Raw genomic sequence first — 26,671 nt, forward strand, 5'->3', positions numbered from 1 at the left:
TATTCAATAAACATCGTACTATACAATTGTCACCTCACGAAGTCAACAGTCATGCCCTATGATGTCAATGCCACTAACCTGACTTTGTTACATACCTCAGAAAACAGACCACCTGAAGAATCACCACCCCAGCTTATTTCACTTAAAGATTAACCACCCTCACGCTAACCTAACCTAACCTCATTCCCCCCAAATAGTGTTAGGGTCGTGCCATTGAACTGTTTCAGAAACTATCGCTAAAGACAAAATAACTCCTCAAACAAATAACTTCTCAGTTCCACTAAGACAACGGGGACAATGTTCCTCCTACAAGTGGGGACCTGTGCGTGTGTCGCCTCAAGGTACAGTCTGCCAGGGACTAAAACTTCACACACCGCCGCGTCACGGGAGTTATTACACCGGTCCAACGAAACAAGCTTTCATCTTCATTCTCTTCCTCTTGTCCTCCGAGGCCAGACAAAAGACTCCTACACACACACACACACACACACACACACAGACAGACTCTCTCTCTCTCTCTCTCTCTCTCAAAGAAACAAGAAAATCCGACTGGGTGTTTCAAATTTCACCAAGAAAGTAATACAAAAAAATAAAAACCCTCCTTAGCCATGCATTAGCTGACGCAGACAGCACCACCACCCGGAGCTCATCTTCCCTTGAGGTATGTACCGACGTTACCCAGAACTTGAAATGCAGTTAGTCAAGATTTCCATCGCCATGCATACATTATCCTGTCATCACACCCCGCAGACATTCTCCTCCACACAGTTACACCAAATTAGTATTATTAACAGAACGCAGGCGAGGTGCACTGTGATTATTATTTAACAGCAATATCGATCTTCAGGTTAATTTGCATTCAAGGTAAACTTTTTGGAGTACTTTTGAGGAAACGTTCACAAATGCACCTGGAACAAACATACATAAACACATACAAACATAAACATACACCTGGGATAAACATACACAAACATACACCTGGGATAAACATACACAAACATACACCTGGGATAAACATGCACAAACATACACCTGGGATAAACATGCACAAACATACACCTGGGATAAACATGCACAAACATACACCTGGGATAAACATGCACAAACATACACCTGGGATAAACATACACAAACATACACCTGGGATAAACATGCACAAACATACACCTGGGATAAACATACACCTGGGATGCACAAACATACACCTGGGATAAACATACACAAACATACACCTGGGATAAACATGCACAAACATACACCTGGGATAAACATGCACAAACATACACCTGATAAACATGCACAAACATACACCTGGGATAAACATGCACAAACATACACCTGGGATAAACATGCACAAACATACACCTGGGATAAACATGCACAAACATACACCTGGGATAAACATGCACAAACATACACCTGGGATAAACATACACAAACATACACCTGGGATAAACATGCACAAACATACACCTGGGATAAACATACACCTGGGATAACAAGCACAAACACACCTCGAGACGAATATTACAACTCAAAAGTAGATATTAAACACTAGACAAGGTAGCTATTTAACACTAAAGGTAGACATTTAATACTAGAAAAAGTAGTAGGTAGTAGGCAGCTACCAAACAGGGAAGTACTGCCGCCTGGGAAAATATTGGAAGCATAATGTGTTGTCTAATGGTAGACCCTGCTGCTGTATGGCATCACGAAAATTGTGACCAAGTCCCAGGTTGCTGATCTGACTTTCTGCCTCATTTACACACAATTGCAGGGTCTCAATTGTTTCTCTTACTTTGACAACACAACATACACAATGTATATTGTTTCTCATTCTTGATTAATTTTTTTCGTTTTTGTATTTATTTATGGTTGATATTATTTTTAGTACAGGTATATTGTTATTATTTTTTAATTATTATAATAATAATAATAGTTAATATTATTTTTTTTTTCCGATGTTTACTCACACATTGATTGATTGATTGAAACATTTTATTTAGCCAGAAAAATACAGATACAGAGTGGATAATAATAATATTAACATGGATGAGTCAGTGCTCTAATTGAGGCACCTGATAATTAATTATATACTATACATTTATCTCAAGGAAGTATTATGTAACATTTAGTATCATCTGGAATAGTACAATAGCATGGTGGTAATAAGAACATCTCATAATGTTACCACGGTTGTCACTTCAATAATTATTTATTTTATTATTATTATTTTTTTATTCAATTTCAATTTCAATTGTTTATTCCTTGATAGAGGAAGCGGGATCCTAGTGCTGTCACTAGGTACCCCTGTACAATGACACCAGAAGCATCTGGCAAGTGTGACAAGTATATACAGTATAAATATTATAAAGGGGCTTACTAAAGCCTAAGGAAGGAAGGATATTTCTTTAACACATAATCAATATTATTTACAAAATATCTGGCCAGTATGGGGAGGATCATCGTGTCTCCGTCAGGGGGTCGTGGAGTGGTGGTCCAGCAGGCGTCACGGAAGCGTTGTGTGTGGGGACATCTTAGGAGGTAGTGGATAAGGGTGTTGCTGTCGGGTCTTCTGCATAATGCACAAGAGCGTTGCTCAGGGGACGCGGGGATACCAATCTCCCAAGCAAAGTCATACCCAATGATGATACGGGCAGATTTTTTTTTTTATATTTACACACACACACATATATATATATATATATATATATATATATATATATATATATATATATATATATATATATATATATATATATATATATATATATATATATATATACATACATATACATATAAATTAGAGTGGAATTTAAAAACATAAGTATAATGGGGGAGCAGTACAACCTGGGTTTTATAGTAATAAGGTTGAACAAGAGGACAGAGCTTTCAGGATTATGTCTAGTTGGCAATTATGTATATTGCAATGGTAATTACTTATCTATTTACATGATAATTTCCGATAAAACGGATTTGATGGTACAATAAAAGCAGGTACTGTAAATATAGTAAGTGTTACAAGAAATATTAATACTTCGACAATAGATATTTTTTAGAGATGATTTAAAGGAAGGGAGCGTAGTCTTTGCTGGGATGGGTGGGGGTAAGTTGTTCCACACCTTCACACAGTGATATTTTATGGAGGTCTGGGACTGAGAGGAGCACATGGTGGGTGGTCTTAGTAGCTCTGGGTGCCTTAAGTTGTATCTCTGATTATTCCGGAACTGGAAGTAATTATTGTCAAGCAAGTGATTGATAGATTTGTAAACAAAGAGGGCACAGCAGTAAATGTTAATATCCTCGAATTTTAAAAAATTCAATATAGCAAATTTTTCGTTTGTGTGATCTGTTTTTTTCAAGTAGGTCATTGTCCGTACAACTCTCTTTTGTGCAGTAACCAGAGATTGTGTTTTTGAAGAGCCAGAGGCCCCCCATAGTGTGTATCAGGTGTTGGTAAACAAGATCATGATAGATTTCTTTCATTGCTGTGAGAGTGAGTAACTGTCCAGTGTGATACATGATACCGCACTGTTTATTGATTTTTATTCCGGTAAAATTTTAGTTTCGGTCATCCCTGTATTGAAATATCCAAACTAATATAATCAAACCAACCTAACGTAACCTAACCTAACCGATTCCCCGGGTGACCGAAATTAAAATAATATCCTTATTCCACTTATAAATATCTGCCATTAGGTGAAAATATCCATCATATTGTGGACAACGATATCGAGGAACAAATTGGTGACCCTTAACTAAACGACTTGTCACGCTGTTAACTCGTTTCCACCTCATTTGCATACCTACACTGCCACGCTCTGGACAACACGGCCGCCAAGTCACCTTACCGTTAATATTTACCCCAATATCAAGGATTTACTGTAACTGGGATGAGTGCATGTACTGGATGTTAATAAAGAGCTCTGTAGTGCTTTAAATTTTCATACGCTCGATCTATATTGCCTTTTTAGGGAATTTATTACACAATCAACCTAACATTACTGGTTGGCTTCATTAAATTTTCCAATTACGTATTTTCTAATGTTGAAATTCGAGTTATTATTGATTATAAATTTGTGGCACCACTAAAATTATACTAAAGAGTTTCCGTTAAAAAAAATGCCTTTTTTTTATAAATTTTATGTTGTCAAACAGTCATTGTCGTCAGGAAAACAATTCATAAGAACAATAAAGTCACGTAACCTCGATATATTACTTTACATCATCACAAATACCTTCTCACAGCTTCTAAATTAGAGTTGGGTCCTACAGACCACTCCGTCAGGCCGGGTTCTTCACCAACTGGACGTGAATATTTAAACAACCTTTTCTTTAAAAGCCTACTGACGTCACGAGGACATTGGCCTTACCTGCTGAATGTTTCCTGAAGTGTGGCCGGAGACCTCTTCAGCACCAGCAGGCAGCAGGTCCGGCGGCTCAGGCCAGGCAAGGATGCTGGTTCTCTCCTCCCAGATGACCCTCACAGCCTCCACCACAAACACAACTCTGGAAATTTCGTTTTCAAATGCTCACTGTTTTTTTAACCTTTTATAATATTCCGATTGTAATTCTTTTCCATTTAGTGCTTGGTCTTCTATCTAAGGTAATATTCTAATGGCGTAATTGGTTCAAGCGAGTAAGAACAAGAGCCACAGGTGGTGAGGAAGGGCGGCGCAACCACCCACTACCACGGTCGACGGCACTCTGAGCTCAGCTGAACCTGACAGTCCGACACAGTCACCGAGACACCAACTCACACACCACTCATTCACCATCTCGCGCAAATCACCGTAACTAAACATTCACCAATTCCCTTTCTTTCCTTTAACATATTCACAATTTACTTTTCTCTAATAAAAAGAATAAAATAAAATCTATAAACGAAATAATTATCATATATAATTTAACCATAGAGAATTGTGGTACGTTGTTTTTATATAAATGAACAGAACATTTAGAGCAGGGAAGTACGGTGATAGAGCCTCGCCTGTTGCACAACAATATGTATAAACTCACATAAGACGGAGTAGCCTTATCATCACAGTAGCACTCATTGTTTCAAATCCTCTTTTATGCTTATCCGCACATGCGCCCGTGTCTCGTTCCCGCCTCTCAACACCAGCCGCCTTACCAAGGAACCAATAGAAACGCAGAAGAAAAAGATATCAGAGTATCCATTGGTGGAGCGCTCAGCCGTACTCGCCTCGCCAGTGTTTCTGAAACAGGATGATCAATAGTGTTGGTACCCACAGGACACGTGAGACCTGGCTCTAAAGTTCCGATAAAAGAGGTTAATGAATGATGCATAACCTATCATTCTCAAGAGCAATTTATACCTCAGTAATACTAGGCCATCAGTCTGTGTCGTCCATTATAAAATGCAACGAAAACTTAAAGCCGCATTACAACAAGAGTTTTATTAGACCTTAACATGAAGTTATTTTATTGTTAATTTGAAACAGACATTATAATTTAATCAAGTAATAGAATACATTGTAATTAGGTTTACATCATTTATTACGAAAAATTTACTTACTTTCACTTTTATATGACCCAATTTTATTTTACTACCAGACATTGTTATTGCAATATAATTAATCAATGTGGCTTATTAAGGACTCACTGTATTTAATAATAATTAAGAAAAATAATTTGCGCCGTAAATCATGTAGTGCGCTCTCTTGGCGTTTCCAAGAAAGAGGTGATACTTCCGTTCAATAGTACCTTACCTGCTGAATGGGTTCCATTTTCTGTGACGCAAAGTATGTAAATAATAACACCATTTTCCTTCATGTACTACAAGTAAACAACATTCGCAATTCTACGATGCTCTATATGTAAACAATACTCTCATTTCCTGTGATGTACTGAGGCTAAACAATGATTCCCGTTTTCTATGCCACAAAACACTTTACATTTTAATTTTCTGTGACAAAGGTCATTAAACACTCACAATGTCTGTGTCGCACAGTACGCAAACACCATTCTCAGTTTCTGTGATTTGCAACATGTAAACACTCCCATTTTCTGTGACGCATTAAATGTAAATGGATGTTTCCACATTCGATGTTGATACATTACATATAAAATCATGTAAAATTTTCACGAGTAATATACTGAACGCAATTTTCTCATCCACGGTATATGCAAACAAACTTTCTAGTCTAGTACACAACGCATCATAATATTTTTAAATTGTGTTTATTTTTCAAATCTTTTCAACATTTACCATAACTGTTAATAAATAACTTAATACAATGAACTACTATTAAAAAAAGGGTAAAACTTATATTCAAGTTATCCAATTCCTGTACATTAACTTTTTCGCCTTACATCAGTCTTTTAACACACACACACACCTTAATATCCGTGGATCTGGTGGAATAACAGTATCTTACTTACGTCGCCTGTTCTTCACCATAGACAGTAACAAGATCCTTTTTAAGTATTATAAGAAATATCTGTCAAACATTACGAGCCTTTCAGCACTCTGAGAACCTCAATATCTTAATAATAATCATTGCTCACTATGGACACCGTGAGCAATCCATAAAAAAATAATACTTCAAACGTTTTCTGTTGCCCATAAGAATTCATTTTCTTTTGCCTTTCGGTGCTACAGGGGGTAACTTTCTCTTCGATTCTAAAACATCTCGATAAGCCATTCACATGGAAGAGGGAGATGGGGAAACAAATATTCACTATAAAAGTTCACTGTAATATTCCAACTTCAACCAGTAGAAAATAAAACAGGCTGCAGTAGGTTTATAGTTACGGTAAATCCTAGACCTAAGTCACCTACATATAAGTCTACAGGAATCTTAGAATGCACCAACAATTTAAATAAAATATGTGCATAAGGTCGAGTTGTTCATCGTTTTTTATTTCCCGGATTTACAATAGATACAAGAAGATACGTGATCGAAACTTGTATATGTATGAGCAATCAAAAACTCCATCGTGTTCACAACAAAATAAGTACTGTAGTGCATTAGGCAGAATTCGCATAAAAATTCCATTCAAGCCAGTATTGGAATGACATGTGACCGTTTTAATGACACAACCAGTAAACTAAATCTATCTTCATCCCCTACAACTAAATGATAACATACAATATACAAGTGATCATTTTGTAAATATACTTTACCATAAATTCAGTATTATTGATTAATTGATGCATATAATTCCCATTCAGTTCTTTTCTACAGCATCCATTGATCACGCCGATAACAAAATAAAACTGAACTGCAATATAATTAACTCATAGCTGTAAAATAAGTAGTGTTTCCAAGGCATTATTCTGAACAAATTGTCTTTCGTTTATCCTGTTAAACCATAACAAAAAACGAATCCTACTAAGTCTAAGAAAACGGTAAGTTTTGAAGCAGTAACTAAAGAAGTTTGTGTCTCCATCGGTCAACTCGTTGACTTGAGTTTGCGATTTTGTCATTTGTTAATTTAGTTACCAGTCAGAGGATCACACATTTTGGGTTTTCACCGACAAGAAGTATCAGTTACTCACAGACTCTAAATACATAAACATTATCGAACGACCAAAATATGGGAAAGGGTCTCGGAAAGGGGACGTGATTGCTGCACGTATCATCATTGGGTATGACTTTGCTTGGGAGATTGGTATCCCCGCATCCCCTGAGCAACGCTCTTGTGCATTATGCAGAAGACCCGACAGCAGCACCCTTATCCACTACCTCCTAAGATGTCCCTAAAAACAACGCTTCCGTGACGCCTGCTGGACCACCACTCCACGACCCCCTGACGGAGACATGATGATCCTCCCCATACTGGCCAGATATTTTGTAAATAATATTGATTATGTGTTAAAGGAATATCCTTCCTTCCTTAGGCTTTAGTAAGCCCCTTTATAATATTTATACTGTATATACTTGTCACACTTGCCAGATGCTTCTGGTGTCATTGTACAGGGGTACCTAGTGACAGCACTAGGATCCCGCTTCCTCTATCAAGGAATAAACAATTGAAATTGAAATTGAACGACCAAAAAACTTTTCCCTGACCTCAAAAGAGTTTGCACATTGCATTTTTAATATTAACGTAAAATACACACATTACTCCCAGGGGACACGTGAGTGAAACCAAATAAACAATGAACGAAAACAAAACGTAATATTCACAAAATCGAGGACATTGTTGTGTGTTTGTGTGTGCATGTTTTTGTGTGTGTGTACGTGAGTGTATGTGTGTGTACGTGTGTGTCTGTGTGTTCCTCCTCGACCACCATCACCACCACACTCACCAAAGTCATAACTAAATATTTCCAAACTTAAAAAAGGATACATATATTCATACAACTCATAAATACTTTTTTATTCAATATATTTAAGAAAATTGTTTACATGAGAATAAAACACATAAAGAAAGTATGAAAGTTTACAATAAAGCTAATCAGGTGATTAGTCAGGTGAAATGAGCAGAGGTTTCTAGTCTTCATGTGATCCTGAGAGTCTTTATAAAGTAGGAGAAGAAACTGACATCATGGGGAGTAAATCTGACTTTCTCGAGGTAAGAAGAGTCTGGTATCACTTGTTATATGAGAGTTGTGTTCGTGTGGGGGAGTGAGTGTCAGTGACCTTGCCCTGACGTCACTAGTTCTCAGGTAATCAATCAATCAATGATATGGTTGTGCTGGGACCACTCCCCACACACGCGCGCACATACATACACACACTAACACAACAAAATATACACACAGTCACAAAACACACACACACACACACACAAAACAAAAATAAAAGCAACAGAAACTTAGACAAATAAAAAAGAAACACACACACACAAAAGAGAACTCACACTAACACACACACGAGAGTCACCTCACTCCCCAGCTGACAACTAGTATGGGGTCAGATTTACAGAACCTTACTGTTTTGACTCATATAAGGAGAACTTCCCTCCTCGTGGACACAGTTGTGAGTGTCCTCCCTCACTAGTAAGGGGAGCTCGTAGGTCGTGGCCACAGTTGTGCGTGTCGTCACTCACTAGTACGGGGAGCTCGTAGGTCGTGGCCACAGTTGTGCGTGTCGTCCCTCACTAGTACGGGGAGTTCCTAGGTCGTGGCCACAGTTGTGCGTGTCGTCCCTCACTAGTACGGGGATCTCCTAGGACGTGGCCACAATTGTACGTGTCATAATAGTCTAGAGATGTTAATTCGGTGTTTTTATGGCTTCGGTCATGCAGCGAATTTTAGGATCCTAAGTTTAGGTTACGTTACGTTAGGTTAGGTTAGATTAGGTTACGTTGAAGTTATGTTTTTTCAGATGGATTTTGATATGTTTTGAACGACTTCCAAATAGGTGCATGACCGAAACGATAATTTTGCCACTAATTCACTACCACTGTCATCCACACACAATATCTTCTCGCGTTATAAAAAATATACATCACTAATAATCCAAACTCACGTCTTCCATTAAGAAATCTTCAGTACTTGCTAATGTCTCTCCCGTGAGGAACACAGAACAGGTTGACAGGCACTAAATTAATGAACAATCCAATAATCGGATCACCTGGAGAGTAACCCCCCCCCCCAGCTTATTCCACCTGATGATTAACCACCCTAACGCTACCTGGGGGGATTAAGCGAGCTTCAGTTTAGATCAGGCGAGGTTTAGCAAGCGTTTGGTTAGGTTAGGTTATGTTAGGTTAGAATAGAATAGGTTAAATTACGCTACATTTGGAAATGAAAGATTAGACTATATTAGGATATGTAAAATTAGGTTAGATTAGATTAAATTAGGTTAAGTTAGGTTAAGTTAGATTAGGTATAGGGTGTTATATCATGAAGAGGAATAACCTGCTTTGACTAATCTTCAAGTGAACCCACAAAGATTCTCCTCAAGCCGACAAACGTTCACAAATATTTCCTGGAAGCATCTCAAGAACTCACTGTCTCCATCTCGACTACTTGAAGGACTTCAGAAAGATAAATCTATAGGACATATATCAAAGGCCTTTATAGGAAAACATCCACAATAGTCGTCTGTATACGCCTCTTAGAACTTCCAGCCATAGGCAGTGAGTTCAGTGTCGAAGTTCTCCTATAGTTGGAATTTTAACCATAGGTAGTGAATTCAAGGTCGAACTTTTCTTTCTTAAACCATTTTAAAACTTCCAGCCATAGGTAATCAGTTCAAGGTCGAGGTTCTCATGTCTGTACTTGAGCTTGAGGGACTCCAACTGGGCGAGGCGGTCCTTGGGCAGCATCTTGAGGGCGAGGCGACGCAGGTAAGGGCAGGAGGTCACCAGGTCATCTATGCTAGAATCGGTGACCTGGGCTGCTCCTGACAGTCTGAGATCCTCAACCTGCAGGACGCCAGGTGATGGTATGGCGTTAGTGCTGCTTATATGGTTAGGGGAAAGAGGGGAAGGGTAGTTGAGAGGAAAGAGGGGGAGGGGAGGGTAAGTGAGGGGAAAGGGGGGAGGAAAGAGGGGGGAGGGAGGGGGAAAGTGAAAGAAAAGGAAGGGGGGAGAGGAAGGTAGGTGGGGAAAGGAGGGAGAGGAGGGGAAAGGAGGGAGAGGAGGGTAAAAGAGGGAGGGGAGGGTAAGTAAGAGGAAAGGGGGAATGGGGGTAGGTGAAGGAAAGGTGGGAAAGGGATGGTAAGTGAGAGGAAAGGAGGGAGAAGAGGGTAGGTGAGGAGAAAGAGGGGGATGGAAAGTAGATAAGGGGAAATAAGGGGAGGTGAGGGAAGATTGGGTGATGGTGAAAGTAAAGGTCAATCAGTGAGAGGATATTGAGGGTCAACTAGTGAGGTAAAAATGATAAATAACAAAGTAAAAGATGCGTCAAGGCCTTGGCCACAGTAATACCTTAATACATCACTATAATAAACATTATTATAACATTCTACTTTAGTTTAATACACACTAACGTTAACTTTCTCGACCTTATATCTTATCGACTTAACTACGGTACTAAAGTGAGTGTGTGTGTGTGTGTGTGTGTGTAATCAAGGTAAGGTTTACCTGTGTTAGAGCGCCCTGGGACAGCGCCTGAGTCAGATGCTCGTCGGTGAGGTGTTTACAGGAGCCCAGGTCGAGGCTGGAGGCTCCACTCGCCCACACCACCGCCCACACCACCACCAGAGGGTCTATCTCGTGGCTCATGGTGGGCGGCGTCATTATACGTAGACTCTCCAATTTCGAGGTGGGCGTAGGCGGCGGCGGTTCGGGGAGTGTGGGCGTGACGCCTTCTAGGTAGAGGTGGGTGAGGGCGGGGCAGGTGTGGGCGAGGTTGGCCAGCTGTAGAGGGCGGGGGTCGAGCAGCGACAGGTGTAGGTAGGTGAGACAGGGCACGGGAGAGGAGGGCAGCCAGTTCTCCCTCACCGGCACGAACTGCACCAGCGTGAGGGCCGTGAGTGAAGGCACCGCCTCCACCACCTGCCCCACACTGAGGATTTCCGTGGGTCGACGAGCCACCAGGGAGGTCAACTGGGGGCAGAGGGAAGCCACTGGGGGCAGTGGCGGTAATGGCACCTCTGCCAGTAGTAGCTGAGAGAGGGCCAGCGGCGCAGAACGTCCGCCCCGCACCACCAGGTCCAGCGCCTCGCCTGACCAGCGACAGGTGAGGGCGGAGAGGTTGGCGCAGGAGGAGAGCAGGTGAACACAACCTCGGGTCGTCACTCCCGTGTCCCACAAGTTAACGGTGTGGATGGTGGTGGCGGGCTTCTGCTTCACGCTCTCCCCACCGCCCTCCATCACCTCCCTCATGGTGCGGGCGTCTCCCGTCAGGCCCAGCAAGGCCCGCACACCCTTGTCGGTAACAGCGGGGCAATAGGACACGTCCAGGGTGTCCAGTGGTGGAGCGGCGTCCGCCAAGGCTGTCAGGTGGGCGTCGGTGGCGGCGGGCGTTAGGGTGAGAGAGGTGAGGATGGTCATGCCCCTTAGCGCCTCACACAGCAAGCCACCGAGGGCAGTTCGCGGCCCCAGTGTGAGTGTGAGGGAGGTGACGTGGGCGGGATGGGCGTCCAGCGCCTCCAGCACCGCCCGTATGAGTGTTGGGTGTTCGAGGTGCACCTCCAGGCGACTGACCCCGGCCGTAACAGCGGCCACCGCCAGCCGCGCCACCGCCGCCTCCCTCAGTCCCGTTGCTCCCTGGCACAGCGCCGCCGTCAGCAGTGCAGGGGGCGCCCTCAGGGGGGCATGAACCCCTTCCCCACGCCCAACGGCTGTGTTCAATGCCCGCAGCCATGCACACAGAGCCCCGGCCTCAAGACGCTCCGGCGCCCGCACTCCCACCATCCTGCAACACCAACAACACTGTCTCAACACACATTCATCCAACAGTCACCTATTGGCCCCAACACCCGTCATCCAACAGTCATATGACAGTCATCAAGTGTCCCCAACACCCGTCATCCAACAGTCATATGACAGTCATCAAGTGTCCCCAATACCCGTCATCCAACAGTCATATGACAGTCATCAAGTGTCCCCAACACCCGTCATCCAACAGTCATATGACAGTCATCAAGTGTCCCCAACACCCGTCATCCAACAGTCATATGACAGTCATCAAGTGTGTCATCCAACAGTCATATGAATCAAGCCACCCGTCATCCACAGTCATATGACAGTCATCAAAGTGTCATCCCAGTCATATGACAGTCATCAACCCGTCATCCAACAGTCAACAGTCATCATGACAGTCATCAAGTGTCCCCAACACCCGTCATCCAACAGTCATATGACAGTCATCAAGTGTCCCCAACACCCGTCATCCAACAGTCATATGACAGTCATCAAGTGTCCCCAACACCCGTAAGTCAGGTCACACCGGCTCTCCCGTGCAGTGATCACTTCACAAACTCAACCTAACCTAACTTAACCTACCGTCAAAATATAATATGAAACACAATTATACATATAAATGAGGTAAAATACTTAACTCTGTTACCCCAGTATAGTATTTATAAGATATAACACTCAATATAACACTACTCTTGGATATACTGATCCACGTACACAACATATGTTAGTCATGTAGGGGTGAATATAGTGTATGAGATCAGGCTATACGCTCATATACTGATCCACCTACACAACATATGTTAGTCATGTAGGGGTGAATATAGTGTATGAGATCAGGCTATACGCTTATACGCACATAACTTATATACTTATTAGAGCTATACATTTTTTACTGATGGCTACATTACCTATGTGGATAATTTAAAGGTGTTCTTCCACCTCTTCATCTCCATATAGTGTCTGGTTCTCTCCACATGGGCTCCACCGTGACCACTTGTAAACACGAAACAGCTGATCGTAGCAGACAACTGAGGCTCTCGCTGTATGGATCAATAAACACTAGAGAAAACGGACCCGACCTGAAGTATTCACGGGGTAACTACGCTATCTGGATTAATGTTATAATTTTATCGCAACATATGCAATAAATGCCATATAGCGTATGTAAACCCAATGGCGGGATAACTTGTTAGATATATAACGTAAAAAAAATAGAGTTACGTAAGATGGAGATTCTGAAAGATAATTTTGAATTTAATGTTACTTAAGTCATTTGTCATTACGAACACAGACGATTTTTATATAGGTTTAAAAGGCATGATTAATAAAGCTATACTAAAGGGCCTGGGATGATGGTATGACTTTGGATTACCGATAAAGTTAACAAGGAAAAGAATAAAGTAAAAATACGACGAATTCTGATCATATTCCCAATCCCAGCCTCGTGTATCATGGAGACTGTCACTAGCATCCAGTCCATGAAGTAGCGGGCGAATTAGCCAAGTGTTAAATGAAATTAAGGTCGAGTATCCGTGGCAACGTTTAGTGGTAAGTCCGTACAGAACTACGTACGGGAGGGAGAACTACTCCCTCCCTCCCTCCCTCCCTCCCTCCCTACCTTCCTTCTGTCCGTCCGTCCTCCCTCCCTCCCTCCCTCCTTCCCTCCCTCCCTCCCTCACCCCCACGAGTACTGAGGGTGTAATCGTGAGGTGTGACCACGCCTGGATGAGGTCCTTTCACGGTACAAGGGACAAACGCTCATTATCCCTCCAACACCTTCCTGTACCACTGCCTCCACTACCACCATCACCTTTATCTTTTCATTATCCCTTTCTCCTGCTTCCACGTTCCCTCACATCTCTCTCATCCACTACTACACTCATCTCTTTCATCTCGATTAATGTTTTTACTCATTCTACCCTCTTACTCATTCTCCTCCTCCTTTTCCTACTTCTCTTCCCTCTCATTCTTCCTCCTCCTCTTCGTTCTTTAAGCTTCTCTCCCTTCATTTCCCTCTCACTCCCCTCATCTCACTCCCCTCATCTCTCTCCCCTCATCTCTTCAGCGTCTCCCCCCTCACCCCCCTCTTCCTCCGCCGTTCCCTAGGACACCTGTCTGGGGGAATTTTTAATTAATTCCCCAATAAATACAGAGACATGACAGCCAGACCGACAGACGTACGCCTCCCCTAGTTCTTATTTTCGCGACCTGGGGAGAGGAGGGGAGAGGAAGGAGGGGTGAGGAGGAGGGGTGGGAAGGAAGAGTGGGGAGAGGAGGGATGGGGAGGGAAGGTAAGGAAAGAGGGGTGGGGAGAGGCGAGGTAGGGGAGGAGGGGCGGAGAGGTGGGGAGGAAGAGTGAGGAGGGATGAGGGAGGAAGTGTGGGCAGAGGAGGAGTGGGGAGAAGGGAGAGAATGCACCTTCGTCCCCTTCTTCCAGAACAGGATCTTAACCCTCCCCTCCCCTCACCTCCCCTTCCCTCCTCTGTATCACATAAAACTTCACACAGAAAGAATATCTCATAAAGATTAGGCACCCCAGCTTATTTCACCTAACCTAACCTAACCTAATGAAACCTAATCTAACCAGCCATGACCTAATCAAACATAACATAACATAACCTAGCCTAACCTAACCAAACCTAACTTCATCCCATCCATTTAGCATTAAGATGTCGAAACTACCACGTAAAATATAATAAGCTGTGGTTCCTAATCTTCCTGAAATACAAAATATATCCTTTTACTCTTCGCCGCAGCTGCACATAAAAAAAAATATGTCAGGACACTCGCAGCATCACAAGGTTTCAATTTACTCTAAAGACACCCCTCTCCTCCCTCTCCCCTACCATCACACAGAGAGCGGGAGGCTATAAGTAACGTGATATGTGCGTCCCCGGGATAGACAAGTCCTCGCAGGTGACACCATAAACAAACACTGTAATAGGATTAGTAGCTTTGTGAACCCCGAGTAGAGTATTGGATCCGACCCCCACCAACCGACCCTCTCCCTCTGCTTCCCTTTCCCCCATTAGTCGTGTCTCTTAATATCCACAGCTACTATACAACACGGACTGGATAGGGTGGGTGGGTGGGTGGGTGGGTGGTGGGTGGGGAGAGGAGTGTCTGTAATCCTATTATTGGAACTACACGTAATGAGATATTGAAGGTTTGTTGTCATTATATACACCACCTAAACTGTGTCTGTATGCAGTATATTACCTACACTGTGTACACAAACTATACTGTGTCTGTATATACTACCTACACTGTGTACACGACCTAAACTGTGAGGACACTGTTGGTTGGATACAATAGGTGGTACAGGAAACACAACAATGGTGAGAAAAAAAAATGGACAAACTAGACACATCATAACTGTGGGACAAACATATTCAGTATTAACAGACTACAAAACATAACCACCATTGTACAGTGTTAGTACAGTGTTAGTATAGGAGGAAACTTTAGTACCCGGAGAAAACCTGTTATGTTACATCATGTCACACTGGATAACACCCTTCTCACCTCTGACCCATACCGGGGACTCAACCCAGGACACATTAGTGACAATATTTAAATAAACATCCAGATAAATCGTCATTTATTTCCCTGTAACCTGACACACACACCTACATCAGCCGGGACACACACACACCTACAGCAGCCGGGACACACACACACACCTACAGCAGCCGGGACACACACACACCCACAGCAGCCGGGACACACACAGCCGGGACACACACACACCTACAGCAGCCTGGGACACACACACACACCTACAGCAGCCGGCAGCCGGGACACACACACACACCTACAGCAGCCGGGACACACACACACCTACAGCAGCCGGGACACACACACACACCTACAGCAGGACACACACACACACCTACAGCCGGACACACACACACACCTACAGCAGCAGGACACACACACACACCTACAGCAGCCGGGACACACACACACACCTACAGCAGCCGGGACACACACACACACACCTACAGCAGGGACACACACACACACACCTACAGCAGCCGGGACACACACACACACAGCAGCCGGGCCAGCCGGGACACACACACACCTACAGCAGCGGGACACACACACACACCTACAGCAGCCGGGACACACACACACACCTACAGCAGCGGGACACACACACACACACCTACAGCAGCCGGGACACACACACACACCTACAGCAGCCGGGGACACACACACACCTACAGCAGGGACACACACACACCTACAGCAGCCGGGACACACACACACACCCTACAGCACTGGACACACACACACACCTACAGCAGCGGGACACACACACACACCAGCAGCCGGGACACACACACACACCTACAGCAGCCGGGACACACACACACACCTACACAGCAGCCAGGACACACACACACCTACAGCAGCCGGGACACACACACACACACCTACAGCAGCCGGGACACACACACACACCTACAGCAGCCGGGACACACACACACACAGCAGCTACACAGCAGCGGGACACACACACACCTACAGCAGGACACACACACACAGCCTACAGCAGCCGGGACACACACACACCCACAGCACACACACACACACTACAGCAGCGGACACACACACACACCTACAGCAGCGGGACACACACACACCTACAGCAGCCGGGACACACACACAATGGTGAGCATCAGGACAGTGACCCCCCCGTGGTCAGCTGTGAGATGTAAACACTGGATTCAACCCTTGGCAGCATGTGGTGGCTTAGAGGTGCGTCCACAGGTGTTGTGCCTCAATATTTGTGCACTCACAGTACACACCTGGGGGAGACATGAGGGGTGAAGGACACAGGTGAGGGACACAGGTGAGGGACACACGAGGGTTCCTCCCTGCCTTCTCCCTCTTCTCCCTCCTTCCACTTCCCTCCTCCCTACCTCCCTCCCTATTCCTTACCCTTCCCTCCTCCCTCATTCACTCCACCACTCCTCCCCCCTCCTCCCAACACCCCTCATTCACGTGTTCACCCATAACGAATCCGTGCATAGGGTAACTGATAACCAAGACACAGAGTAATGGATAATCAATGCCTAAAATAATGGATAAATAATGAACAATATAATGGACAATTAGCACAACAGAGAGCGGATATCAGGTATATAAAGTAACGGATATCTAATGCATAAAATAGCGGATATCCAGAACATAAGAAAACATATATCCAGTTCACATACTAGTGGATATTCCATACATAAAATAGCGGATATCCAGTGTATTAAGAGAGCGGATATCCAACACATAAAAGCGGATAACCAGAGTAGATATCATCACCTAGATATATTCATCAGGATAAAGGAGTAAATTGTTTTATAGGGGGTAGTTAGAGGGGCGCGGCTGGTCTGAGGGGAACAATAGCTCCGTCACATTAGAATTTGCTGCCACGTTGACCCATTTCACGGTGAGGGGAGCGGCCCGCGGCTGCCCTCGTCACGTCACAATACAACCCGTTCTAATATTTTTTTTCGTAGTTGCCTGAAATTGTTGTCTAATTACTCGAAAAATATTGAATTAAATGATCTTTTCTTTGTGATAAAATATGAATTAAAGGTAATATTTCTTATTCGAATATGAGCGATGGATGGTGTAAATAAGATAGAAATTAAAGAAAATAAAATTATATGACGTACGGTGTGTTTTGAGTCGTGACGTCTCCTTTCTAAAAATAAAAAAATAAAATAATAATATTCCATAAATTCTATATCTTTTCGTTGTTAATGATGAAGCGACAAAAACAAAAATAGTTTGTAAAAGAACAGAACGTATTTTGCACCGTGACGTCACAAGATGGAGGCGAGGCAGCAGCTGGTGAGGCCACGTGCGGGGGAGAGGAGAATGATGAGCCTGGCGAGGAGCTCGACCGTGAAAACTGCCATTATGTGAAACTGCCGCTTGTTAATGCCTCCTGCAGCACCCCGAGTCGGCCACCACGCTGAGCTGTGATGGCAGACTTACCTTTCACTGAGTGTGTGTGTGTGTGTGTGTGTATGACAGGTGTGGCACTCATCGTTTAGTGCCACCGTGTTATGACGTCCTGATGAACTTGTTTAAAACATGATAAAGAATTACAAAAGAAAATATTACCGTTAAACAAATGTAAATAAACAAGAAAGGCCATTAAAGTCTAAACAACAACAACAACAACAATAATAATAATAATAATAATAATAATAATAATAATAATAATAATAATAATAATAATAATAATAATAATAATAATAATAACAATAATAATAAAATAGTAAAACATAAAAGCAGCACCACCACCACACCACCATCATTCTTGCAGCACCACCACTGCAGCACAACCACTATCCTTGCAGCACCACCACCACACCACCACCATTCATGCAGCACCACCACTGCAGCACAACCACTATCCTTGCAGCACCACCACCACACCACCACCATTCATGCAGCACCACCACTGCAGCGACCACTATCAGCACGCACCACCACCACACCATCATTCTTGCAACACCACCACTGACCACTATCCGCACCACCACGCACCATCATTCTTGCAGCACCACCACTGCAGCACGACCACTATCCTTGCAGCACCACCACCACACCACCATCATTCTTGCAACACCACCACTGCAGCACGACCACTATCATACAGCACCACCACTATCCTCCAGCACCATCAGCAGCACCACCAAGCAGCACCATCAGCAGCACCACCAAACAGCACCATCAGCAGCACCACCAGCACCATCAGCAGCACCACCAAGCAGCACCATCAGCAGCACCACCAAGCAGCACCATCAGCAGCACCACCAAGCAGCACCGCCAGCAGCACCGCAAGCAGCAGCAGCACCACCAAAGCAGCACCATCAGCAGCACCACCAAGCAGCACCATCAGCAGCACCACCAAGCAGCACCAGCGGCACCACCAACAGCACCATCAGCAGCACCACCAGCAGCACCATCAGCAGCACCACCAAGCAGCACCGCCAGCAGCACAGGCCAGAGCAGCATCCTGACAGCCAGGTTATTGCGCCTAGACCAAACAAGACTTAGTTCTTTAATTACAGTACCATTTGCATGTTGGATGTCGTGAGATGTAAATTGTATAGCTAGGCTGGGTGGAGGCCCTGGGTGGAGGGTGGAGGCGTTTGGGTGGAGGGAGAAGGGGGAGGTGTTGGGGAGAAAGGGGGAGGTGTTGGGGCAGAAAGGGAGGTGTTGGGGTAGAAGAAGGGAGGTGTTGGGGCAGAAGAAGGGGAGGTGTTGGGGCAGAAGAAGGGGAGGAGAAGAGGTGTTGGGGCAGATGCTAGGTGGTGGAGGCGTTGGGTGGAGGGAGAAGGTGAAGGCAGAAGAAGGGGGAGGTGTTGGGGTAGAAGAAGGGGGAGGTGTTGGGGCAGAAGAAGGGGGAGGTGTTGGGGCAGAGAGGGGAAGGAGGCGGCGCTAGGTGGAGGAGAGAGGAAACAGCTAGCTCGCCCGGCCGCCGCTACTCCCACCAAATAAACTCAAATTGTTCCCCTTACTGTGTGCACTGGGCTGTTATCCCAGTAATGACCCGTTCTCTCCTCCCCGCACGGCCGCCTCTGTAAAAATAACAGTTTAATTTAACCCAGTTCATTGGTCATTTACATGCCTTGTTCACTTTTTACAGCCACGGCGGAAGTTTTTTTCTATCGCTACACCCCCCCCCATCTAGTCCACCTCCCTGTGCCATATTGTTGTGGACAGGTTTCAGTCTTTAGTTCTCCCAAGGCTATGAATATTCAGCGTTTAATTTTGTAAGTTGTAAGTTCATGGCCGTAGCGGCGTGATATTAAACTCCGCTCGCATCTCTTTAAGAAATATATAACGAGAAATGTAGACCAAAACAGATAGAAGAGAGATAACACTAATTTTATATCTTAGTAGTTACATTCAGCAGACATTTATCATAATTATTACCACAAGTCATCGTTCGCATCATAAATTCATAAGCCACAGACATGAAAGAGAAGGGATCGAGCACACGTGTCGTCCGTCCGCCGCTTGTTATGGTAATGAGACAAAAGAGCATCGTGGGTACCCGCCAAGGCCGTCTCGCAGATTCATAATATACAATCGTCTATGATCCCCTTCCTACACACTGTATCCATTATTCATTTGTCAATATATAAAACACATTCTAAATAGCACACAAGATGTCCCCTTATATAAATCACGTTATTCATTTGTTAATTTATAAAACACGTTCTCATAAACGTATAGAATTTCTCTCGTAAAATGAATCACACTAATGGTAGCGAGGTGAACATAATATGGTACCTTGTATATTCAAACTACTGCTCTGGTTCATCTAATTAAACATATATTATGAAGAAAAAGCCAAATAATTTCTTACTCTGGATCTATGTTAAAAGTAAAAGTTTGTTCCACCATTGTCAGCAACTTTGGACACTGTGAAGGAGAGGATAGATGAGATGCTAGAGAAATTCACTCTGATGTGATATAAAATGTATCGAGGGAGGAACATTACTGTACCACTGTGATGTGTAAAGAACTCCCCACTATCGCAGCTACAACCAATAGTAATACCCCACTATCGCAGCTACAACCAATAGTAATACCTCACTAACGCAGCTACAACCAATAATAATACCTCACTAACGCAGCTACAACCAATAATAATACTTCACTAACGCAGATACAACCAATAATAATACCTCACTAACGCAGCTACAACCAATAATAATACCTCACTAACGCAGCTACAACCAATAATAATACCTCACTAACGCAGCTACAACCAATAATAACGCAGCTACAACCTAACGCAGCTACAACCAATAATAATACCTCACTAACGCAGCTACAACCAATAATAATACCTCACTAACAGCTACAACCAATAATAATACCTCACTAACGCAGCTACAACCAATAATAATACCTCACTAACAGCTAAACCAATAATAATAAATCACAACGCAATACAACCAATAATACCTCACTAACGCACTGACAATAATAATACCTCACTTCCTACAACCAATAATAACTAACGCAGCTACAACCACCACTAACACAGATACAACAATAATAATATCACTAACGCAGCTACAATAATAATAATACCTCACTAACGCGAATACAACCAATAATAATGCTCACTAACGCGGCTGCAACCAATAATAATACACCAACGCAGCCACAACCAATATAATACTAACAGCCACAACCATAATAATGCCCCCCCAACGTAGCCACAACCAATAATAATACCTCACTAACGCAGCTACAACCAATAATAATACCTCACTAACGCAGCTACAACCAATAATAATACTTCACTAACGCAGCTACAACCAATAATAATACCTCACTAACGCAGCTACAACCAATAATAATACCTCACTAACGCAGCTACAACCAATAATAATACCTCACTAACGCAGCTACAACCAATAATAATACCTCACTAACGCAGCTACAACCAATAATAATACCTCACTAACGCAGCTACAACCAATAATAATACCTCACTAACGCAGCTACAACCAATAATAATACCTCACTAACGCATCTATGATAAATTTTTAATCAAGACATATTAAAATTATGTATAAAATTGAGACTTTACATCAATTAAACTGACTCATATAAATACAAATAGAAACCAAAATTAACCGCTAAAACTTTTCTTCCTAATACAAAAAAATAATAAACAAGGAATAAAAAAGAAATAATCGATTAACGAAGAAGAGAAACAGAGGAATGATAAAGGATAAATTAGGGAGGAGGCGGAGAGGGACGAGAACATGTAGAAAATGTATTGAATCTTATCTCAATGTTTTACTGTATGACCCTGTGTGTGTGTGTACTCTCTCTCTCTCTCTCTCACCAGTTGATTTCATCCCCTCCCTCTCTCCTCCCCTCTCTCTCCCTCTATACAGCATCCCTCTCTTTATCTCTCCCTGACTTGTGCCTCCCTCTTTATCAGCGTTATCCCCTTATCCTTATCTCTCCTCACCCTCCCCTCTTTGTCTCCCCTCATTTCCCTTTACCTTATACCTGTGAATCTATCTCCCCTCACTTCCTTCCCCTCCAACCCTCCTTCCCCCTCCCTCCCACCTCCTCCCACCTCAATCAATTCTTTAATTCTTCCTCCCTCCTCCCCTCACCACAGGCTTAATCCCTGCCCTTCCTCTCCCCACACTCCATCCCTCCCCACCTTACAGTCCACTCCCCCCCTTGTCCCACCCCCATCCCTTTCCCCTACCATGATCCCTCCCTTCCCCTCTCTCCCACCCTTCTGCCCTCCTCCTCTCCCACCTCCTCATCCCTCTCACTCTCCCCATCCTCCCCACCTCACCCTCCCACTCCCCTCACAGCCCTCCTCACCCTCCCACTCCCTCCCTCACAGCCCCTCTCACCTCCAACTCCCCCTCCCACCCTCACATCCCTCCCACCCTCACTCTCCCCTCCCCACAACCCTTCCCTCACTTTTAACTATCAACAAAATCGCGTGTGTTCGGTCTTTAGCGTCGTTTAACTTTGCATTTTAATTGAAAGCGAATAAAAGGCGGTGTTTCCTTTGTCGCGCCGCCCTGGGAAACTTGCCGAATACCAGAACCCGCTGCCAAAAACCTCGCCACTCGCCTCTTACTGAAAATTGACTTTGAAAATAGAGCGAAACGTGGGAAAGAGAGAGAGAGAGAGAGAGAGGGGGAGATAGTGTGTGTGTGAGAGAGAGAGAAAGAGAGACGGACGAAGAAAGAGACAGGAGACAGAGTGTAAACAAAGAAACGGATAGAGAGAAAAATACTAAAAACAGAGAGAGAGAGAGAGAGAGAGAGAGAGAGAGAGAGAGAGAGAGAGAGAGAGAGGCAGGTAGCGGGTACAAATATTATTATTTCTTACACACTCTCTACTCTTTTAAAAATGTTATAATAATAGTAAGTTGAGGTCCTATTATTATTATTATTATTATTATTATTATTATTATTATTATTATTATTATTATTATTATTATTATTATAGGTGAATATATTTGAGACCGACAAATATTTACATCGTATCCTTTACCAGGTAACAACAGGTCATACCCCCAGGTCACGACAACAGGTCATACCCCTAGGTCACGACAACAGGTCATACCCCCAGGTCACGACAACAGGTCATACCCCCAGGTCACGACACAGCAGGTCATACCCCCAGGTCACGACAACAGGTCATACCCCCAGGTCACGACAACAGGTCATACCCCCAGGTCACGACTGCAGGTAACATCAGGTCCCCCGACAGGTAACACGAGGAGGATCATATTAATTATTACCTGACTGAGCTTCCCTGAGACCACTCAACCTTATATATTGGATGCTGGATATTACCACTATTACCTCCCTCTACCTACCACTATTACCTCCCTCTACCTACCACTATTACCTCCCTCTACCTACCACTATTACCCCCACTCACCACTATTACCCCCACCTACCACTATTACCTCCCCCACCTACCACTATTACCCCCTCTACCCACCACTCATTACCTCTGTCTACCACTATTACCTCCCACCTCCATTACCTCTATCACCACTTCATTATCCTCTCCCTCTACTTCCACACTTCATACCTCCTCTACCTCCTCCATTACCCACTTACCTACTACTATTACTCCTCTACCTACCACTATTGTCTCCTCTACCTACCACTATTACCTCCTTTCACTCTCCTCCATTACTATGTGTGTGGCGAGTGACTTATTACACACACCTTCACCTGGGGCACCTGTACCATACCTAGCTTTGTGGGCACACACACACACACACACACACACACACACACACACACATGCACACACACACACACACACGGCTTATACATTTACAAAGTACAAAAAAAAATAATAATAATTAATCAGATGAAGAAAATGATTCTCTGAATATGTTTGTTGTGGTTGATAAGCTTGGTGAGGAGGAACAGGAAGAGGAGATGACGGAGGAAGAGATGGAGGAGGAGATGGAGGAAGAAGAGGAGGAACAGGAAGAGGAGGAACAGGAGATGACGGAGGAAGAGATGGAGGAGGAGATGGAGGAAGAAGAGGAGGAACAGGAGGAGGAAGAGGAGATGACGGAGGAAGAGATGGAGGAAGAAGAGGAGGAACAGGAAGAGGAAGAAGAAATTTAGAATTCTAGTGATGTTTTAAGATCACCTGAAGATTATCCCCATTTTATTTCACCTAACCTAACCTATTATAATAAACCTCAAGTATACTGATTTGCAAATATTTACAAAGCCCATCTAGAGAGAGAGAGAGAGAGAGAGAGTGTGTGTGTGTGTGTGTGTTTATACTACACATATCCCTTCTCCCTGGATCACCCAGTACCAACTAGAAATAACAGAGAAAGTCGAGGCTCTCCTGATGGCAATACTTTATATTGGCTCGTTTGCCACGTGCAGGCAGGAAGTGTTGCCAGACGTTTATTACTACAATATTTACCAATACATCTCATTTGAGTCAATAAACTTACCTATAAAACTATAAAGGCGTAGAGATTGATTGCAAGATTATAATTATTCTGAAATTATTCGTAATATCATTATAGAGGAAATAAATAATAAAGCTTTAATCCCTTAATGGTTACTCAGCCACCCCTCCTTCCATACGCTTGGCGATTCTCATTTGTTCTGCCCACTTACACGGTGTTTGACTCCCTCACATCTTCTTCCCTCCCAAGCCAGTCAACAAAGATTAAATTTCCCTAAAATTAACACCAACAATACGTCTTTAATTCAACGATGGGGAAATTAGTAACTTATAGGTGAGAGCTTGTAGTTATGGCGGCAGACGAAGGTGCAGAAGATTGTGAGAACCAACACAACAACAAGACCTCAGAGGCGCTGCACGTGTTGTCCAGATTCCGTTCTGATAATTTTTCACGCTGACAGTCCGTAACAGTTGATAGTTTATGCGGCTAAATATGATGTCCCCACAGTACTGCCACGCGCACAGCTGGACCAAACGAGTAGTTGGTAATGCGCGTATGTTTAGACAATACCACAGCGGTATTACCAGCGACGTAGTTAGTATGCGTAAGTTTAGACCCTACCACAGCGGTATTACCAGCGACGTAGTTAGTATGCGTAAGTTTAGACCCTACCACAGCGGTATTACCAGCGACGTAGTTAGTATGCGTAAGTTTAGACCCTACCACAGCGGTATTACCAGCGACGTAGTTAGTATGCGTAAGTATTACCAAAACTTTTCACCTTATCATAAGTTATTCATCATCTTACACAATACAAAATATCTATCACCGAAAAAATGTAACGTTACGAGAGAGAGAGAGAGAGAGAGATGAGAGAGTGTTGACGTGTTAACAATGGTGTGAGGGACTTAGGAAGCGTGACACACTTTGATCCTTACTAGATTAAAAGTATTTTGTTATTGAAATGAGTCCGGCTGGGGAGTATCACGTTCATAAGCAGCTTTCACTCATCGCCTGTGTGTCTGTCTGTCTGTCTGTCTGTGAGTGGGTGCTTAATTTGTGATAGATTTTAGTGCGATTTGATATTTTATCCTGATATATTTAAAAAAAACATTAATAGACAAATTAATTTTAATATATTTGGTAATATTGTATTGTTATATAACCTGTATTTAATAAGAGTAAGAAAACACCTCAACGTAAGCACTATAACGTAACCCTACTGTAGTATTTATTCTTCCCCTCTCTGCCCTCTCATCTCTCCCCTCTCTTCCTCCTTCATGCCCTCTATCCCCCTCACCCCCTCCTTCCCTCCCCCCTACAAGTGCCCCTACAACGTCACTCCCCCAATCCCCTATAAATATTCAATATCCCCACAACCCCCATCCCTCCTCCTCCTCCCCCCCCCTCACCCACACATGCATTCCTTCTTCAGCAAACCCCTCCCTTCCCCCTCCCCATCACCCCTCCCATGAGTCGCACACCTTTCCTTCCCCTCACCCCCATCATCAAACCCTGTAACCTTAAGTACTCCCTCCCCTTCCTTCCCCAACATCAACCACCAACACTACCCACGCCACCCTCACCACCAACACTACCCACGCCACCCTCACCACCAACACTACCCACGCCACCCTCACCACCAACACTACCCTCTCCACCATCGCCATCACCACCACCCCCACCAGCACCACCACCACCACCACCTTATATCGGGTTTAGGCGCAAAATTTGTACAATATGTTACATAATTTTGGAAATTGGCGGAACGCAGAGTAGCTAATACTGTCCAGGGCAAATATTGTGTTTGTGTGTGTGTGTGTGTGTGTGTGTGTGTGTGTGTATGAGTGTATGTGTGTGTGTGTGTGAAGCGACCATGACCGGTGTGGGTGACGGTTG

At 43.8% G+C, this 26,671-nt stretch overlaps 3 protein-coding genes across 6 annotated transcripts in view; 1 reads left to right on the top strand and 2 right to left on the bottom strand.

The window, feature by feature from the left end:
- The window catches only part of LOC121866923 (putative thiamine transporter SLC35F3), an 88,720-nt gene extending 83,435 nt beyond the window's left edge, over positions 1-5,285 (bottom strand). For 2 of the 3 annotated variants that reach the window (XM_042366674.1, XM_042366673.1), the window contains exon 1: positions 4,374-5,281. The gene's annotated coding sequence lies outside the window, so the exon portion shown is untranslated. Of the gene's footprint in view, positions 1-4,373 lie in introns of all 3 variants that reach the window. The other variant, XM_042366675.1, reaches the window with a different exon arrangement.
- A 3,049-nt stretch (positions 5,286-8,334) lies between these two features.
- LOC121866925 lies at positions 8,335-13,319 on the bottom strand. Of its 2 annotated transcripts, none has more exons than XM_042366676.1 (3): positions 13,197-13,319; positions 11,005-12,280; positions 8,335-10,344 (listed from the first exon to the last, which is right to left on the bottom strand). In XM_042366676.1, the coding sequence occupies exons 2-3, from the start codon at positions 12,277-12,279 to the stop codon at positions 10,144-10,146; spliced, it is 1,476 nt and encodes a 491-aa protein (XP_042222610.1). In that variant the 5' UTR covers position 12,280; positions 13,197-13,319; the 3' UTR covers positions 8,335-10,143. The 2 variants fall into 2 exon arrangements, with proteins under 2 accessions (XP_042222610.1, XP_042222611.1); XM_042366677.1 differs by having other exon boundaries at positions 10,293-10,378.
- Positions 12,608-19,365, top strand: LOC121866915 (mucin-7-like). The gene is made up of 2 exons (XM_042366654.1): positions 12,608-12,798; positions 18,984-19,365. The coding sequence occupies exons 1-2, from the start codon at positions 12,608-12,610 to the stop codon at positions 19,363-19,365; spliced, it is 573 nt and encodes a 190-aa protein (XP_042222588.1).
- Positions 19,366-26,671: the final 7,306 nt, after the last annotated feature.

The sequence above is a fragment of the Homarus americanus genome, unplaced genomic scaffold (assembly GCF_018991925.1).
Source record: "Homarus americanus isolate GMGI-L3 unplaced genomic scaffold, GMGI_Hamer_2.0 scaffold850, whole genome shotgun sequence".
Taxonomy (NCBI): domain Eukaryota; kingdom Metazoa; phylum Arthropoda; class Malacostraca; order Decapoda; family Nephropidae; genus Homarus; species Homarus americanus.

What these genes read in the sequence shown, in the direction of transcription:
- LOC121866925 (XM_042366676.1), bottom strand. Translation starts at nt 12,279, where the DNA reads ATGGTGGGAGTGCGGGCGCCGGAGCGTCTTGAGGCCGGGGCTCTGTGT. An exon ending in CCCAGGGCGCTCTAACACAG is followed by an intron (nt 10,345 to 11,004) that starts GTAAACCTTACC and finishes GGCGTCCTGCAG; the next exon opens with GTTGAGGATCTCAGACTGTC.
- LOC121866915 (XM_042366654.1), top strand. Translation starts at nt 12,608, where the DNA reads ATGACAGTCATCAAAGTGTCATCCCAGTCATATGACAGTCATCAACCC. An exon ending in ATCAAGTGTCCCCAACACCC is followed by an intron (nt 12,799 to 18,983) that starts GTAAGTCAGGTC and finishes ACTATCCTCCAG; the next exon opens with CACCATCAGCAGCACCACCA.